Here is a 17,114-nt window from a genome sequence, read left to right as displayed (position 1 = left end):
AAATCCGCTTGCCTTTAATCCTCTTCTTTCTGATATGTTTTACTATTTCTCAGTGGACAACTCTGGGAACTAATTCATTTACATTTTTCTAAGTGAAGAATTATTACAGTTGCCATGGTTTTAAAACAATAAACAGACTTGCAGACAGCTAAATTATCTTAATTTAGTGCTAAAGAAATGGATGTGTTCTTCACCGGTAAACATTTCACTAATTACCAATCAATAAGTAAGCAAATTACTATAATCTTTTCCCTTCAGCTTGTTTCTTTCTCTATTACCAAATTCTTAATGGAGGAAAGTGATAAAATCCAGGTTAATGAGCTGTTAGCACAGCAAATTACTGATTTGTGATTTGATACAAGGAGGCCGTGTGCTGAGGTGCAGGTCAGGCATTTGGCAGTGGCGATTTCACATCTTGCTCTGAATTAGTTCAGCACCAACTTCAGGTTGAGACCTTCAGGTTAATGATAACCTGTCTAATCTATAAATCTCATATGGCCCTGACGCATCGAGAGGTGTACTTGAAGGGCAAGATTTGGGTTTGAATGCATTTCTCCAAAGATTTAAGATCTTATGTGATACATGTAGCTTTCGGCGGTTTTAGGAGTTGCTGCTGATTGTTGTTTTGAAGTGGTTGATTGTGCTGCCGCTGGAGTTCAAGTGTCGTTACGCTGCAGAGCATACAAATAATAATGCTCACCCACCCACACTGCACACACACATTCCTCTCTTCCAGTCTTTTTAAGCCATACCTTTCTCACTTGCACGAAAGCATCCAAACACCCGCCGCTCGCCCCTCTCCCTCCCTTTTGTGCGAATTGACAGACAAATGCTTTCCCTTTCCACTCATAAGCAGAGACAATCATGCCGGATCTCGGCATGGCCCTGCAACCCAGGCAAAGTGGCATATTTATTCTTTACAATTTGCTTTAGCTGGATGCTGGCAGAGAGTGACCCTGCTGCTGTGAATTATCAGGTACAAGCTGCTTGCGGGTGCCTGGAAAAGGTGTCTTTGTGTGTGTGTGAATGCATTTATGCACACAGGCAGAGCAAAACTGCACCGCACATCTGAGAAGATTTGCCTGTCACACAGATTTGTTTAAGCGCTCTGATATATTCCATTTTTCAGGCTTGCAGTTTAGGAGGTATTGCACGGGCCGACACACAGCATACCCACAGTATTGTTTATCTGTGTCTCATTCAGTTTCCTCTGTGCTGCTTCTAATTCTGTTTATCGTTTCTCTTCATAGTTACAATTGGTGAGATCTGTCCAAAACTCTCCCTCTCTAATGCGGTTTTCCATCTCACTGCTTTCCCATTTACTAAGCCACTGCCTGCTTTAATTTCCGACACTCTCAGATCAGCGGGAGCTCGTGATTATGTTCCATAACCACGTAATGTTCATCTCGGCCAAGCACATTTAAAAGGTTAGGTATGACTTGCCCTCTTTCTGTCTGCTGAACAGTGGAGCATGTACACTGGTGTCTCCTCCCTCCTTGTGCTTGAAGCATGAGTGATCCATTAGCAGCATCTAGTGGCTAGAGGGAGGTAATTCACAACAGAAAGAAGAGGGATGGGTGCAGGCTGGGAAAGCCTTGACACACAGAGTTGTTAAGTCTGGTGTTTAGTTTTAAAGCTGCTGTTCAAACATGAGGCTGACAGTGTCAGGGGTTAAAAGTCATGCCTCTTTGATAAAAGGAAATAAATGATCATTAAATGAGTTGATGTTTCACAAAGAAATCTAATGATAGGCATCATAATGAAAAGCTGCAGGCCTGCAATAGGCAGGAAATGAAGGCTTTCACTGCAAAACAACATCTGACAGCGTGCATAGATATCTCTTGACCTTCCTCTCATTGTGTTTCTTTTTTTTTTTTTTCTTCTTCTTCTCTTTTCAAAACATCCATACAGACTCAAAGGCCTATTTTTGTAAACAGAAGGACTGACTTGAGTCAGTTGGTGGCAGATGAACTGGAGACATATCTCATCGGAGAGTGTGGGAGGAAGGGCTGGATGAAGTGGTATTATACGAGTCTGAATAGCTCCGAGCTCCATCTGTTGTGTACTGTAGAGATGATGAGTCACTCGTCCTGATACAGCACGGGTCAAAGCAGCCCCAAATTCCCAACTTCAAACCCACACACACACAAACCTACTAATAAATGCTCAAATAGTCCTGTGTCTACAGTTTGACGAAGCCTGTTGTATCAGAAATTTGGTTTCCAGGCAACATACAAGACTTCTGACTTCTGGAGATGTTTATACCACTACTATACTTTGTATACTTTGTTGAAGTGTAGTTGTAGGAGTGCTAGTTCATGTTTTCTCCTTTATTACTTTTTCTTCTTTTTTCTTTTTTTTTTAGCTTTGCTCCATTTCTAAGAACACAACAGCAGGGTGGAAGTACAAAGCTAACAAAGGGAATCACACAAAAATCATATTAGGAGTTTCATCGCTCACACTGCTGCAATGGAAATAGGTTTAAGCATGTATAAAAGAATTACACGGCACATACAGTGACTCACAAACACACACAGGCTCTCAGAAATACTTTAGCTCAACCCCTGTGGTCAGAAACAGATCAAATCAGCTGGGGTCCCACAAAAAATTGGATCTAAAATCATATTTTGGAAAGGTCGAAGCAGAGGAAGAGGAGGATATGGAGGTGCTTTTTCTTTATTTTGTCCCGGCACATCTCTTAGTGAGAAATCAGACACAAATTACTTTTAATGAGATTTGTGTTTCGGTGTGTGAGCTTTTTGTTTCTCTGCGTGAGCATTTTCTGCACAATTTGTTTCTTTAAACCATTTTTTAGCTTGATGGAAGCTAAAAGCGTGTGTGTTCCGCTTATGTAAAGGCTGAGGTTGACAGCAGTTTAGTCGCTAAGATAAATATGTGAATGCACATTTTAACTTTTAAGAGAGCAAAGAAATTGCTGGAAATTGTGAGAAAAAAACTGTTAGTGAGTTCTCTTGTTTTAGATTAGATTGGACTTTATTAATCTCACAGTGGAGAAATTCACTCGTTACAGCAGCTCTTATTACAGAATAAAGTGCAGAAAGCAGACAGAATAAGGTGAACATGCATTACAACAAGAAGGTGCAATAAAATTATTTACAAGAAAAGAAGTCTAAGAAAAACAAAAAATATGTAGCATTATAAATATAAAATATATACATATATATATAATTGACAGTGCAAGAAAAACAACCTCACAGGCTATATACATATTTACATGGTGATGGTGGAATATGAAGAATATGATGATATTGATAATGGGGGGTATTGCACAGTAAAATATAAATAAATATTGCACAGTATTATGACTATACAGATAAGTTGTACAGTCTGACAGCAGTGGGAAAGAAGGACCTGCGGTAGCGCTCCTTCCTACACTGAGGGTGTCTCAGTCTGCTGCTGAAGGAGCTGCTCAGCCCCTCCACAGTGTGGTGCAGCGGGTGAGAGGTGTTGTTCATGATGGATGTGAGCTTGGCCAACATCCTCCTCTCACCCACCTCCTCCACAGAGTCCAGCGGGCAGCCCAGGTCAGAGCTGGCCCTCCTAACCAGCTTGTTCAGTTCCTTCCTGTCCCGGTCAGTGCTGCTCGTTCCCCAGCAGACAACAGCGTAGAGGAAAGCAGAGGCTACCACAGAGTCATAAAATGTCCTTAGCAGAGGCCTGCATACTCCAAAGGACCTCAGTCTCCTCAGGAGACATGAATTTGCATTGTGGAAGGACAAAAAAAAGGGTTTGATTGAGGCATATTGTTTAGTAAGAGTAACAGGAAAACCGCAAAGGGGAAACACGGCAAAAAGAGAATCATAACAGTTTAACTATATATATATAGATATATATATATATATAGATATATATAGATATATATAAATATATATAATGTCATTCATTCATCACATGTGCAGCCCAGAGCTCACTTTGGGAGGATAAGCAGTCTGAATGGAGATAGTGAAATAAAGGAAACAAAAAAGAAAGAATAGAACACCTGCTCTTTTTTCATGCACCTGCACCCCACAACATATCCAAACTACCCCTCCACTTTTGTGTGTAAGTAGATTTATGCACATGCCTCTTCATCAAATATGCATTTAAAGGTCAGGTATTCAGTTTCGCCCATTAATTACATTCAAGCTGCAGCTTTGATGATACTTGGTATGATTTTTGAGGGTAAGTCAATTTTGCACATAAAGCCAATTCCTTTGGTAATGCACCTGAGTTATGCTTTATCACACAAATTGATATTCATAAAACAGTAGCAGCCTGTCAGCAGAACTGTTAGCTCTCTTTCAGTAGTTCTGAACACTTTTATTTACTCCCTACCAGCTTCCTACCAGACAGGCTACCTGAGTGAGTCTAGCATGATCTAAATAGCCAGCAAAGCTTTTTACAAAATGTTCTGAAGGGGGAGTTTGTCTATTTGTCAAAAGGAGCACCAGTCTTTATGTGCAAGACAACAGCAGATGTGTCCAATTTTAATAAATTTGCAATCACAGTTGCAATGAGTATTGTTATACGGGGCAATATTCACAAGTCACAGTGCAATAATTATATTTGACTGATGCTATGTCATCTTGGGTACAGAGAGCTGAAAGTGGTTTCAAATGGTACCAATTTACAGATACATTTAAGCCATTGTGAGGTGTTATTTGAGCCTGAAAATGTCCTGACAAATAGTTAGGAGTGACATAAATGTCCTTTCAAATCTATTCAAGCAATCGCTCAAATTCAAAAATGGTTGATTTTTTTTTTAACTGAAAAAAGTGAGAGTTCTGCTGAGTCATTTCAACTTTTTGGGGTTTGGATGTCAGTGCTAAAGGTTTTGGTTACATGCTATGAATAGAATGGAAAAGATTGCCATTTGAAAAGTGAAGACAAAACGAAAGTTTATTATATGGCAGGTGATTTTCCCTGTGCCGAAAGCAAATCTGATGGTTTATGGTTACCTTTGGACACTTTCTTAATAATTTTATGGTATCAGTCACTATTTTAAAACATTACTACATTTTCCCGGATCAATACAGCATGTATGATTCAAATTCTAAGTTTACGATTTTAAAACTTTGTACTTCTGACTCATTTTGATTGTATTTTGATTGCTGACATTCATTATGCACTTTCTTACAGCTGACTTTGCCTGGCAGCGTCTCCAACAAGAGATAAGACAAAAGCTAAGATCAGACTGACATTTATTAACTGTAGAAAGATCAGAGAAGAGACAAGATGCAAGACAGGTGCTGCATTTGTCAGGGGGTAGCAAAAGCTCAGCAATGCTGCTTTAAAGTCTGTTTGATTGCAGCATGATGTTAAGTTTTTAGATTGTTGTCCCATCAAGGCTATTCCTTTTTAGAGTTTGAAATCAAGCAAGTCTCAAGCCATGACTTGAAAACCATAAAGGTTTTGCATCTTAATGTTCCTGTAGTATGAACTGTTTTTAAAAGATGAAAAAAAATGAAAAATAAAGTAATGCTGAACTGAAGGCACATTATGTTTCTCCATAAAACCACTGAATGGTGTCATAGTTTTGTATCCCTAAAAAAATGTATCACATTATTATCATATTTATCACAACTCACTACTTCCTTTCACAGTTGGAAGGAAACAGAGAGGACTTAGTGTGACAGTGGGGAATGTTTAGCCATCAAGTGTGTTCAGGTCTGGCTGCTCATCCATTTTAATACCTACACCCCCCCAACCAAAACTTAACTGAACTAATCATTGCCAATTTTCTTTGCCCTAAAAGGCACCCGCCTGGCCTAATATAACTGCCACATTTAATTTCCATCTGCCAAAAGGTGGCGAAATAAAGATAGAATGATGAGAGCTGATTAGTAGGAAGTGAGCCAGCTTGACAGGGATGGATTAAAGTTTGGCTGATCAGGAGTCCAAGGACATGGGCTTCCTTGGCAACATTCAGTCTGTGAATGCAGGTATTTTACAACAGGGTTTTGGATTTCACCCCTTCTTCAAACTGCTGGCTGTTTTTCCTTTCTTTTTTATCACTATTTCTTTTTGATTTACTTCCACCCACTCCTCCACAAACCACAAACAGAAGCCCAACTTTACCCGGTATTGCCTTTGACTGGTCAAGGGAACTAATGACTTTGAGACTGCTGCTGTGTTTCTTTCTTTTGTTTTTTGTTGTTTGTTTTTATACTACAAATAAAAAGCTAAGCTACCTTACAGGCATCACAGTTCTCAGTATTTGATTCTGTTCTCCATCAGTGTGACTTGGTCTTCATTTAGACCACATTTAACTGCATATTTCTTAAATTGGTAGAAGTCTTTGTATTTTGAGCCTGGCTTAGTGGCCCAGCTGGAAGGCCTCAACCAACACAGATTAAAACTGAGCTAGTTTGGGTTCATAATTCACTAGTTTAATTACAAAACTAGGTTCAGAGCCCAAAAATGAAGCACTTCACATTTATTTCTCACTTTTTATTATGGAGTTCCAAAAACATCTGAGGCGATAAGTGCACATCTCTGCATCCATCCATCTGTTTTTTCACACTTATTTTTACACTGGTTTAATGTTGGGTTGGGAAAGTAATAGGTTCACGAGGGAGACCCAGACATCCCTCCTCCCAGCAACTCTCTGCAGGATCCTGAAGCATTTCTAGGCCACGAAGGAAATATCACTCCAGCAATCTGTAAATCTCCTCCCAGTGGGGCGTGTCTGGAAAATTTCTGATTGGAGGAGATCAGGAGGCATCCTGATCAGATGACTAAATCATCTCAGCCGATTCCTTTTGTTAGCAGTGGCTCTATTCCCAGCTCCCCCCAGTTGCTGAAGCTCCTTACCGTATCCCTAAGGTTACGCTTTATGAAGGAAGCTCATTTGAGGAGCGTATATCTACAAACTCATTCTTTTGGTCAGTAGGCAAATGTCATGATCATAGGTGGGTTAGGAACATATGTCGACCAGTAAAATTTGGCTCATTTCAATCTTCACATAAACGGATCTGTGTATTACTGTTGATGTAGCACCAATCCCTCTGTCCATCTCTGGCTCCGTCCTATTATCACTTTTGAACAAAAGTCCAAATTAACTATTTCAGCTTTATTTTTGGCTCTCTACCATCTGCTTAACTGAGACTTTAGAACTTTAAAAGTAAATTGTTCTGCTTTGTTGTGTGTGGAGGTGTTTCTGCTGCTAACAAATGCAACAATGTTTGCATTTCATCTCATCAGTGTTTTGATATTGGTATTTGATTCATGGTTCAGAATATTAACTACTGTCACTTTAAATCCCACAGGTCTGGAAGAACCAAAAGTTTTTAAATTAATGGACTTAATTGAGCTTGTGTTTAGTTATTTCTCCATTTAAAAAGAACAAGTGATGACAAGCACACACTGAAGGTTGTATAAACACATGAAGATAGTTTACATGTTAGTTTTATGACTCTATGATGAGAAAACCTCTTATTTTCTGACTTTAACATTAAGAACTATATTAGACTGTCTTTGGTTCAGTGTTTTAAACTGAATTTAAATTAAATTTGTGTATGTAAATGAAGTAATACGGGAAAACCTGCAGGGGAACCTTTTGGAGACAAAGTATGATTAACAAAGTAATAACTGCAAGCACACACACTTATTTATGGATAATTATATCCAGCACTAAGACACATATGTGCCTCATTAGTGTGCATGCACACACATTCAACCACAAACTGTAGTGCATTATATCTGACTTTTGTCTTTGACTTATTGGTAATAATAAGTCACAGACACACGTGCTTTGAGGGATTAGTGAAACAAATTCATGAGCTTGCCTCTTTTAAATGTGATGATTTTTTTTTTCTCTGCCTCTGTTCTGTGTACGTCCCTCAGCTTGTCTTCATGTTTTTCCCTCATCGTCCCATGGCTCATAAAATGAGTTGTATTTCATCAAAGGTAGCTTGCACAACAAGTATATGCCTTAATTGTTGCTTGGGTTTTTAAATTGCCTGTTTTTTTCCACATTCAGTCTGGCTCACAAAATGCTTATCTGGAAAATTCTCCCTTGTAATACAAAACAGTGTCAGTGCTTTGCTTTAATAATGGCTTCCTTTCTCACTGCTTGTTTGCTTCATTTGCAAGTGTGATTCCCCGCAGAGCCAGAGACAAAATGGTTTTTAATGAATAAATACATCATAGTGTAACAACTTAAACCACAATTAATGTAATGCAAAAGTTGCATTAAAGAAACTGTTGCTAGGATATTCTGTTAACTTTACATTTTTTTATTATTATTTAATTCCAATGTTGCTCTGTAGATTGGCTTGTGTTGCTGCACGCTCCTGCTTTAAAGTGTTTCGTTGATGCTGTTGTTCCAGTTTTTCTTGTCAAACTATAATCTGAGCAGGAAAAAACAAAACTTCAAAGTCATACAGCAGTTGAGAGCAAGTCACATCAATACAATGTAAACGTTTCATTGTTCAGTTTAGACATAACTCAGCATTTTTTTAGCTGCAGCACAAATGTTTACACTCCTGCTTGTGGATTCTGTCTGAGATTCAGAAAGATTATAGCGTCTCCAGAAAGAAAGATATGGGTATTTGGGAACACATCAATGCTTTGTATTTCTGCCATGCAGCATCTGGTACAGGAGAGAAAAAAAAATCTCTGCTCAGCATTTTTCCTTCCCCTATTTTCCTTACTAGAAACATTTTAACCCACCATCTGTCTACTTTATGCATATATGCAATAACAAAATGGTTTAAATACCATTTTTTTAGGCATGCTTTTGTGTTTTTTTTAGTACTTTCATTTTTTGGATTCTGGCTTCACTTCAATACAGTTCAGAAGATTACTGAGAATTTTGTGTAGCTAATCCATCACTCTTTTCTGTTTTAGGTAACTCTCCTTCAGAGGAGTCAGAGGAACGTGACAAGGAGGCCAGGACGCTGACCTACCCAGCGTACATTGCCAGCCTCCTGGACACAGGCGCTAAACGCATGGCAGCTGGGGTCCGAATGGACTGCAGTAGTCAGGGCCAGTGTCCGCGCTCCTGCCACCTCTGCCACATGAGCCCGAGGCCGGCTCAAGGGCGGCAGCAGTCTGAGCCTGTCCTTCTGAAGATCACCAAAGCTGCACCCATCTATGAGCTGGTGTCCAACAACGAGACCTACCAGGTGTGCCGAATGATTTTTGTGCTTTTATATTTCTTCATGTACAAATGAGGAACTTACTGTCTGGGTTTAAAGCCAATTTTATTACAGCATCCGTGGTATGATTCTTTTCATTACACCTTTTAAAGTGGTGGCTCTTTTGTCTCTCATCTTTCTGGAATGGATTACCCAATTTTACTTTCCAGAGTGTAAGATGAGCACACATTTATTTTCCAGTGTCCTCTTGTCATCCTTTGTTCATTTAAATCAATGTTTTTTTACTTTCACATGGAAAAATTTTCACCATTTTCTCATCAAAGCTGTAACCTAATGCATGAAGACAGCAGCTAATAATCCAGGCATGACAATAGCTGTGAAATCATTAAAACAAGGATCTATTATTTGGCACCCTACTATGAAGCTCTCAGTGTGTGTGTGTGTGTGTGTGTGTGTTTGAGTATGCTGGAGATTCCAAACCTCATGGCCTCATTACAAACCAGGTCATGGACACAGAGAACTTTCCAGGGAAGTCTTTTCTTTTCCGCTGTCTGCTGGAAGCATGCTGTGCCATAAACTGCTGCACTGTGCTGTGACTTATTTGACTTCATCAATATTGTATGTCAATGGTGCTTCTGCTCCTCCAGCAGGAAGGAAGCGTCGATATGGTGCTGTCCACCTCTTTCATCCTCAAGTTCAGTCAGACAGACACAGCGGCGTGCATCGACAGAAGTTGTTTAGTGTAGTCTCGTGCTGACAGAATACAGCGGGACGTTATGAATAACTGTTAATTGTAGTGCTTGTCTTTGCATTTATTTTGAGTAATCAATCAGTCCCTGATAGGCCGATATATATCTACTGTATATATACTGATGAAAATGCTGAGCCACATTGTTTCTAATGTAATATTCCTGTAGGCACTAAATGTACTTTAAACCCCTTATTGTGCCTAAAGGTTCATGTTTCTCTAAAATATTGTTAAATTATTCTAAAACATGACAAAATTACATACATTCAAAAAACTATGACTCAGTAATTTCAGTTAGAATCTGCATTTTTACTTTTTACTATTTCAGATTTTTAGTGACACTGCATAACTTCTCAAAGAAGACTGATGGATCACTTCTTTTCCTACCTAATTACAACCACTAGCAACATGACTGATACTGCCACCTACTGGTGATAATACACAGCATAATTTATTTACGTCAACACAGTTAATGGACAAAAGTTTTTCTTTTGTGGTCAGAAGCCTGACTTATGGTCATATGATCATTGATTCAAACCTGCCAATAGGTGCATGTCATTTCTCATCAAAACCCATTAAAATTAATTAAAAGAAGAATTTCTCTGTAAAGCCCATCTAAATTAAAAACTTAGGTTTTGCTCTTGTCCACTCATCTGTCCCCATCTCTCTTTCTAGGCCATTCAGGAGGCAATGATGAGCATGCTGTGGTGCTCAGGTAAAGGAGACGTCATCGACGACTGGTGTCGGTGTGATTCCAGCGCTTTTGGCTCAGACGGACTGCCCACCTGCGCCCCACTTCCTCAACCTATGTTAGTGAAATGATGCTACCATCTCTTAGTTCAGCCCTCTTGGAGGGGTTGTGGTGGAGCCCATCTATCATTGTACTGACAAAATCTATCACCTGCGTCTGTCTTTGAAAATGTAGCATTCATCTCTATGGATACAGCTTTTAATTATGACTAAACATCACAGCGATCAATGCTTTTTTTCCCCTCCTGTCTCGTACGGGTGTGCTAATCAATTAAATGAGCTGCTTTATATTGATTGACTGGCATGAAAAAGTCTGTACACAAAGTTGTTGGTGAGTCAGACTTCATAGGATAAATGGCCATATTTTCTTTTTGACAGAAAGGTATGTGATATTGTAGAAGGATGATGTAAGCTGTCAATTACCCTAATGAGGCCATTTTGTTGACATCTTTCACAGTCTCTGTCACTCTGTTGCCAGGCTGAAGCTGTCTTACACCTACGAGCCCAGCAGCTCATTGGTCATCATGGAGTGGAACCACACCGAGCCACCAATTGGTGTGCGGATCGTCGATTACCTCATCAGCCAAGAAAAGGTGACGGAAAGGACCGACCACTCTAAAGTTGAGACAGGTACGGGTGTTCAAAAACATCTGTGTTGTAAGTTTGCTCATAAATAACACCCACCACTTGAGAAATTGTGATTTATACCAACAGTTACCAGGCAACCAGTGATCATTAAAATCTTTATGAATCATAAAGATGTTTATCAGTCTATGGATTCAAAGCTTTAACCTCCACCTGCTGTCACTTGTGGGTACATTGTGTAATTTGCCTCTTCCAACAAGGATGAGTGAATTTGTTTTCAAGTTATTTAGTGGTGAAAATTGTTTTGCTGGTGTTTTTATCGATTTGGAGATAGATACAGAGTAAGCTGACTTTGATTTGTATGGTTTGTTATGCTGCTACAAACCAATTTGTCAACATTGTGTGGCTTCAAACATCTAGTTTGCTTTACAAAACCCACCACATGGAAAAATGAGGTGAAAATGTGCACAAAAAACAAAATAAAAATAGCATCATGGTTTGACTACGGAAAAAAAAGAAATGTCTTTTTTAACTCAGATTTTCTGGGACTGATAGTTTAAAGATACAGCATCCAACATTTGTTAATGTTGACCATAAATCTGTAATTTTGAAGGCTACCACAAGATGGTGTAATAATAATGAGCAACCTTTGAAGGCACATGAGAAAGTCTCGCAGACAGGTATTGTAAAACAGCTGCTGCAGTTGTTTTATGTTAATATGCTGTGGAGGCGTTCAGAGGGGCAAAGTATGAGTGGTAACAATTATTATTTTATTAGTGGCATTATAGGTAGGTGACAGCATAGTAGAACTCTTTAAATCTGGGTCTTTCCCAGAAATGAGCATATCAACAGAAACAAACATGGTAAAAGTATTACAGTAAAAGTTATTTGCTTTTTATTTTTTCCAATCAGCTTTTGCAAGTTCATCAAAGGGATTTCTTTGTTCCCTGTTTATTCCGAATGGATGTAACCATTAAGGTATGTTTCCCTCATGTTTGCACTATAGGTAGGAAGTCATATAACAAGCCATGGGAGCAGTAAGAGGCGTGTGAAACTACCCGTGACAGAGAGGGATGCTTGTTTGGCTGCTGCTGTTTCAGTAGAAGGTGGCAAAATGAGGCCAGTTTATTTTAGCAGTAATGACCCAATCCATAATGGAGACTGTTTCAATTCCCTCTGAGTACCAAAGTTTGTTGTAGCTTAATGAGAGAATAAACTACCTAACAGAGCTGTGTGGATTATCAATAGATACAGTGAGTTCAGGAGAGAGAGTTTTTGCTTTATTAGTGGTATTGTGGTGACATGGTCTCTGCTTTAATGTGTTGTAATGCTTTGCATGTACTTCTCTACATTGGAGCTTCACAGGTTTAACATGTTATAGGTCACAAAACAATGCAAATGCATCTTGGACTACAATGACAATGCATTTCCTGACATTCACTGTATTTTTAGAGCATAGTTCACAGAGCAGATTGCCTTTGTTCATTTGGTTTGGTTTTACCATTACAATCATGTGACTGAATCTTTTGGACATTCACCAAACGGAGTATCTTGTTTGGAGAGTTGCAGTATATACAGTAGGTCCAGTCAGCTGTGAGGCAAACATGTTTTACCGCTGCTGTGTAGTGTAGTTTATAGCGTTTTGAATGCAGGACAAAAAAATGTGGCTGAGATACTTTATTTTTCTGAACACAACTACATGTCCAAAAATATTTAGAGAACACCAGCTTTACCCCATAAAATTTTTCAATTTCAACCTAAAATAGTTTTTGTTCTGGACCAACTATTTTACTGGACTCTTGCTGATGGGACAGGACCGTTTTTGTTGCAGTATCATCTGCTTCTGGAGTACAGTATGACTCCGAAGATAAACTGCATTGGTGACTGGTCGGAAATAACTGTTTACTGAATCTACAGTTATGATTGAAGCCTGGAGCAGTATACATCGTTCACATCTCAAGAATCTTAGCTTTCCAATGGGGTATAACATGGAAGGCAGACTAAGGTAAATACATATTCATTTGTTACACCCTTGGGACGTCTGGTACCAGCGGGTTAACTTCTGTTCCTCTGTGGCATTAATGTCAAAAGATGGGAAGTATCTCACACTGATGTTTAGGAGACCAATTACACTTTGAAGCAGAGGAGTTAGAGTAGTTAAATATTTTAGAGGCAAATGTGATCTTTAGTTTGTTTTGTAGCTTTAAAACTAGATTTCCTCCTTCGTCCTTTGAATAAATTGTCATTGTCAGTTCCCCATTACTACTGTGTTTCTAAGCTTTACAAACAAAAATGTGTCCCTCCTCTAATCTGTGCTGTCAGAGCGATAAACACTGAAGATGAAAGCAGTGGGGGATGGAGAATCCAACATGACTTTCTGTGGTTGAGAGAACATACTGGAACTTTAGTGCCTCGATATGATACTCCACCCTAAAATGAAAGAAAGGAACATATCCTTTCTGGGTCACAAAGTTAATGGGATCATACTTGTCTATATTATCGCTGAAAATAGTTTATTATGATCAGATATATTAAATAAAACAATGCAAAGTTGATAAAAGAACCTCTTGATATTTCATTAGAGGCTGGCAAAGAGGAATTAACCTTTTTGAGCTCTATGCCAATATTTTAGGCCTTGTAAAAATTGCATACCCATAATGAAATGAGTCTATCTCTGCAACCACAAAGGTTTATTTGAATGCTTTTGGAATCATAGTAAAGGGAATGCTTGTGAGTTTTATTAAATTGTGTAAACATGGTTTGAATTACAGGGGAGCTAAGGGGAGTTTGGCTCTCTAACGAAATTGATCTAATTATCTAAGGGGGAGCTCTAATAGTAGTCCAATTTTAGGTTACATTTATTTTTCCATAAGGTTCTCAATGTTTCATAAAAATAGGGATGCACAATAACCACATTTTCAAACCGAGTACAAGTACTTACAGTTGAGTACTTGCTTTCATCTAACACTATCCTCTGGATCCTCTTCTCTCACACCAACTACCTTCATGTCCTCCCTCACGACATCCATAAATCTCATCTTTGGTCATCATCTAGGCCTCCTGCTGGGCAGTTCCAACCTCAGCATCCTTCAACCGATATATTCACTATCCCTCCTCAGTACATGTCCAAACCATTGCAGTCTGGTCTCTCTGGCTTTATCACCATACATGTGCTGTCCCTCTGAAGCACTCCTGATTCTATCCATCCTCGTTTCTCCTAAAGAGAACCTCAACATTTTAGTCTCTGCGACCTCCAGCTCTGCCTCCTGTCTTTTCTTTAGTGCTACTGTCTCTAAACCATACAACATCGCTGGCCTCACCACACCTTCCCTTTCATTCTAGCTGATACTCTTTTATCGCACATCATACCTGACACTTTCCTCCACCTGTTCCAGCCTGCTTGTACTCGCTTCTTCACCTCTTTTCCTCTCTCGCCATTGCTCTGAAATTTTAAACTTTGTACTTAAAATCCTCCACCTTTTTTTTTTATCTCTACCCCCTGTAACTTCACTGTTCCACTTGGTACCCTCTAAATCACGGCTAACCTTCATTCCTCTCCCTTCCAGAGGATACCGCCACCTCTCCAGCTTTTCCTCCACCTGCTCCCTGCACTCATTACAGATCACAATGTCATCTGCAAACATCATAGTCCATGGAGATTCTGATCTAACCTCATCTGTTAGTCTGTCCACCACCATAGCAAACAAGAAGGGGCTCAGAGCTGACCCTTGATGCAGTCCCACCTCCACCCTGAACTCCTCTGTCGTACCTGAAGCATCCTTCACCGATGTCTTACAGCTCCTGTACACTCTAACATACTTCTCTGCCACTCCAGACTTTCTCACACAGTACCACAGTTCTTCCCTTGGCATCGTGTCACATGCTTTCTCTAAATCCACAGACACAATGCAGCTCCCTCAGACCTTCTCTGTACTTCTCTGTCAACAACCTCAAAGCAAATATTGCATCTGTAGTACTCTTTCTTGGCATGAAAACATACTGCTGTTCACAAATGCTCACTTCTGTCCTAAGTCTAGCTTCCACTACTCTTTCCCATGACTTCATTGTATGGCTCATCTACTCTATCCATCTGTAGTTGCCACAACTCTGCACATCTCCCTTGTTCTTAAAAATTGGCACCATCACCCTCCTCCATTCGTCAGCCATCTTCTCACTCTCTAAGATCTTGTTTAACAACCTAGTCAAAAGCTCTACAGCTACCTCCCCTAGACACCTCCACACCTCCACAGGTACATGGTTAATTGTGTAATATATCAAATGGGTCATCCTGCGGCCATCTTCAAAAAGTATGACTTGAAAACTGTCAGAAACCTCATGAATAAGATGGATAAAGTGGTTTATGCTGGCTTCTGTTCACCGCCATGAAGACACAGCTACATCTCCAAATTAAAGTTTTCTCAAAGAGAACGACTCAAACGCGGATATTTTAAGTAACACCAGTAGTAGCGTAACTTTGTTTTGGACACCCAATAATAAATAATCTAAATGTAAGACTTGAAAAGTATCAGAATCTCCATAAAAAAGGAGGATAAAATATTTGTTTTTGTGGATTTGGTCAACGTCCAAATGGCAACCATTTCATTTGCTACTTTTTGTGGTTGTTGAAAGAACTTTCTATCCCTATGTGAGATTTTCCTAATTGTATCAGCAGCATACAGTAGTAGCAGAATGTTTGTGGCAGTAATTATATTTTTGACCGCACTACCATGCACTATTATAGCATACGCGTGTACATGTGAATTGCGAAGCTACGGCAAACGCCTGACTCCCCTGAAAGCTCCAGTGTTACTAATGAAGAATAAATGAAGATGACACATAAATTAATAAAATGAAGAAGGTTTCAGGCTTGCCTAGAAAAAAACACTTTAAGGGTAAATATGAATATTTCTCTGGAATGAAGCAGCTGTAGCTCTAAACTTCTATCAACCACACATAGTACAATATGTGAACATTACTTCTGACATTACTCTGAGAACGTCAAGCAGGACCCAATTAAAGAGGTTTTAGTTGAAAAACTTTAGATGAGGTCTTCGAATTTGTGTCACCATCTGATATCGATGTGTCCCAATTTGGGAACCTCAGGTTTTAAAAGGTTATTGTCTTCTTTGTTAAAAGGTAAGGTATGAGCTCATACTGTATATATTAAGGTTGGGGAAAGTGCAGTTTTAAAGTTGTAACTTTTTATTTATATTAATTAACTGAACCTGTCTGAACAATAAGTAGTCCAAAGGTAAAGAGTGGGTGACAGTAATGTTGTAATATTTAAGTGTAAGATAAGTCCTAAAGGCATTAATGTGCAGGAATACCATGGTAAAAGCAACAAGTGCAAATGTTTTTTCTGTTTAGGTCATAGGGGTTGGAAATACAAGCAGTACAAACAACTTGAAAGATATGCACGTAATTAACTAACAATTTATTAAAATGAATGCCTGCTTCTTCTATTCTATTTGATTCTATTCTACTTCATTCATTGTTGGCAAGCAGGTTTGTGCATGAGATCACATCAAGTATAGCTTGAGGTAGATAAAACACTCCCTCACACAGACAGAGGTCGATGAAAAGATACCCGTTTAATATAAATTAGGTTTGAGTGGGTATTAAAACCCTTGAAAAGACACATTAATTCTGAGGAGCAAAGCGACACATCCAGAGAAAGTTAGGCTCACTAGTACATTTAACCCAGTTCACTTCCTTCAAATCCAGTAAACAGCAAATAAAATTCCACATCTTCAGGGTGTTGAGGTTGTCAAAACTTTCAGCAGCACCCTCTCGGTGCCATTTGGACTCTCTGAAGTGTGAAATTGCACAACGCTGCTCTAATTGCACTGAGTAAAAGCTCTCCAGCTCTGGCTGGTGTGGCTTGCCTGTTTTTTTGTTTTTTGTTTTTAAACTATAAAACATGCATAAAG

The 17,114-nt window shown here is 39.2% G+C and overlaps 1 protein-coding gene across 3 annotated transcripts in view; it reads left to right on the top strand.

Annotated features, from left to right (window-relative positions):
* astn1 (astrotactin 1) overlaps positions 1-17,114 on the top strand; it is a 400,574-nt gene that overhangs the window by 345,417 nt on the left and 38,043 nt on the right. For all 3 annotated transcript variants that reach the window (XM_041992000.1, XM_041991999.1, XM_041992001.1), the window contains 3 exons: positions 8,851-9,128; positions 10,525-10,658; positions 11,078-11,229. In XM_041992000.1, the coding sequence (XP_041847934.1) occupies positions 8,851-9,128; positions 10,525-10,658; positions 11,078-11,229 (564 nt within the window). The remainder of the gene's footprint in view (positions 1-8,850; positions 9,129-10,524; positions 10,659-11,077; positions 11,230-17,114) is intronic.

Source organism: Melanotaenia boesemani, chromosome 8, assembly GCF_017639745.1.
Source record: "Melanotaenia boesemani isolate fMelBoe1 chromosome 8, fMelBoe1.pri, whole genome shotgun sequence".
Classification (NCBI taxonomy): domain Eukaryota; kingdom Metazoa; phylum Chordata; class Actinopteri; order Atheriniformes; family Melanotaeniidae; genus Melanotaenia; species Melanotaenia boesemani.
Note: the sequence above shows the minus strand (reverse complement) of the source record. Positions and strands in the feature narration are given on the sequence as shown.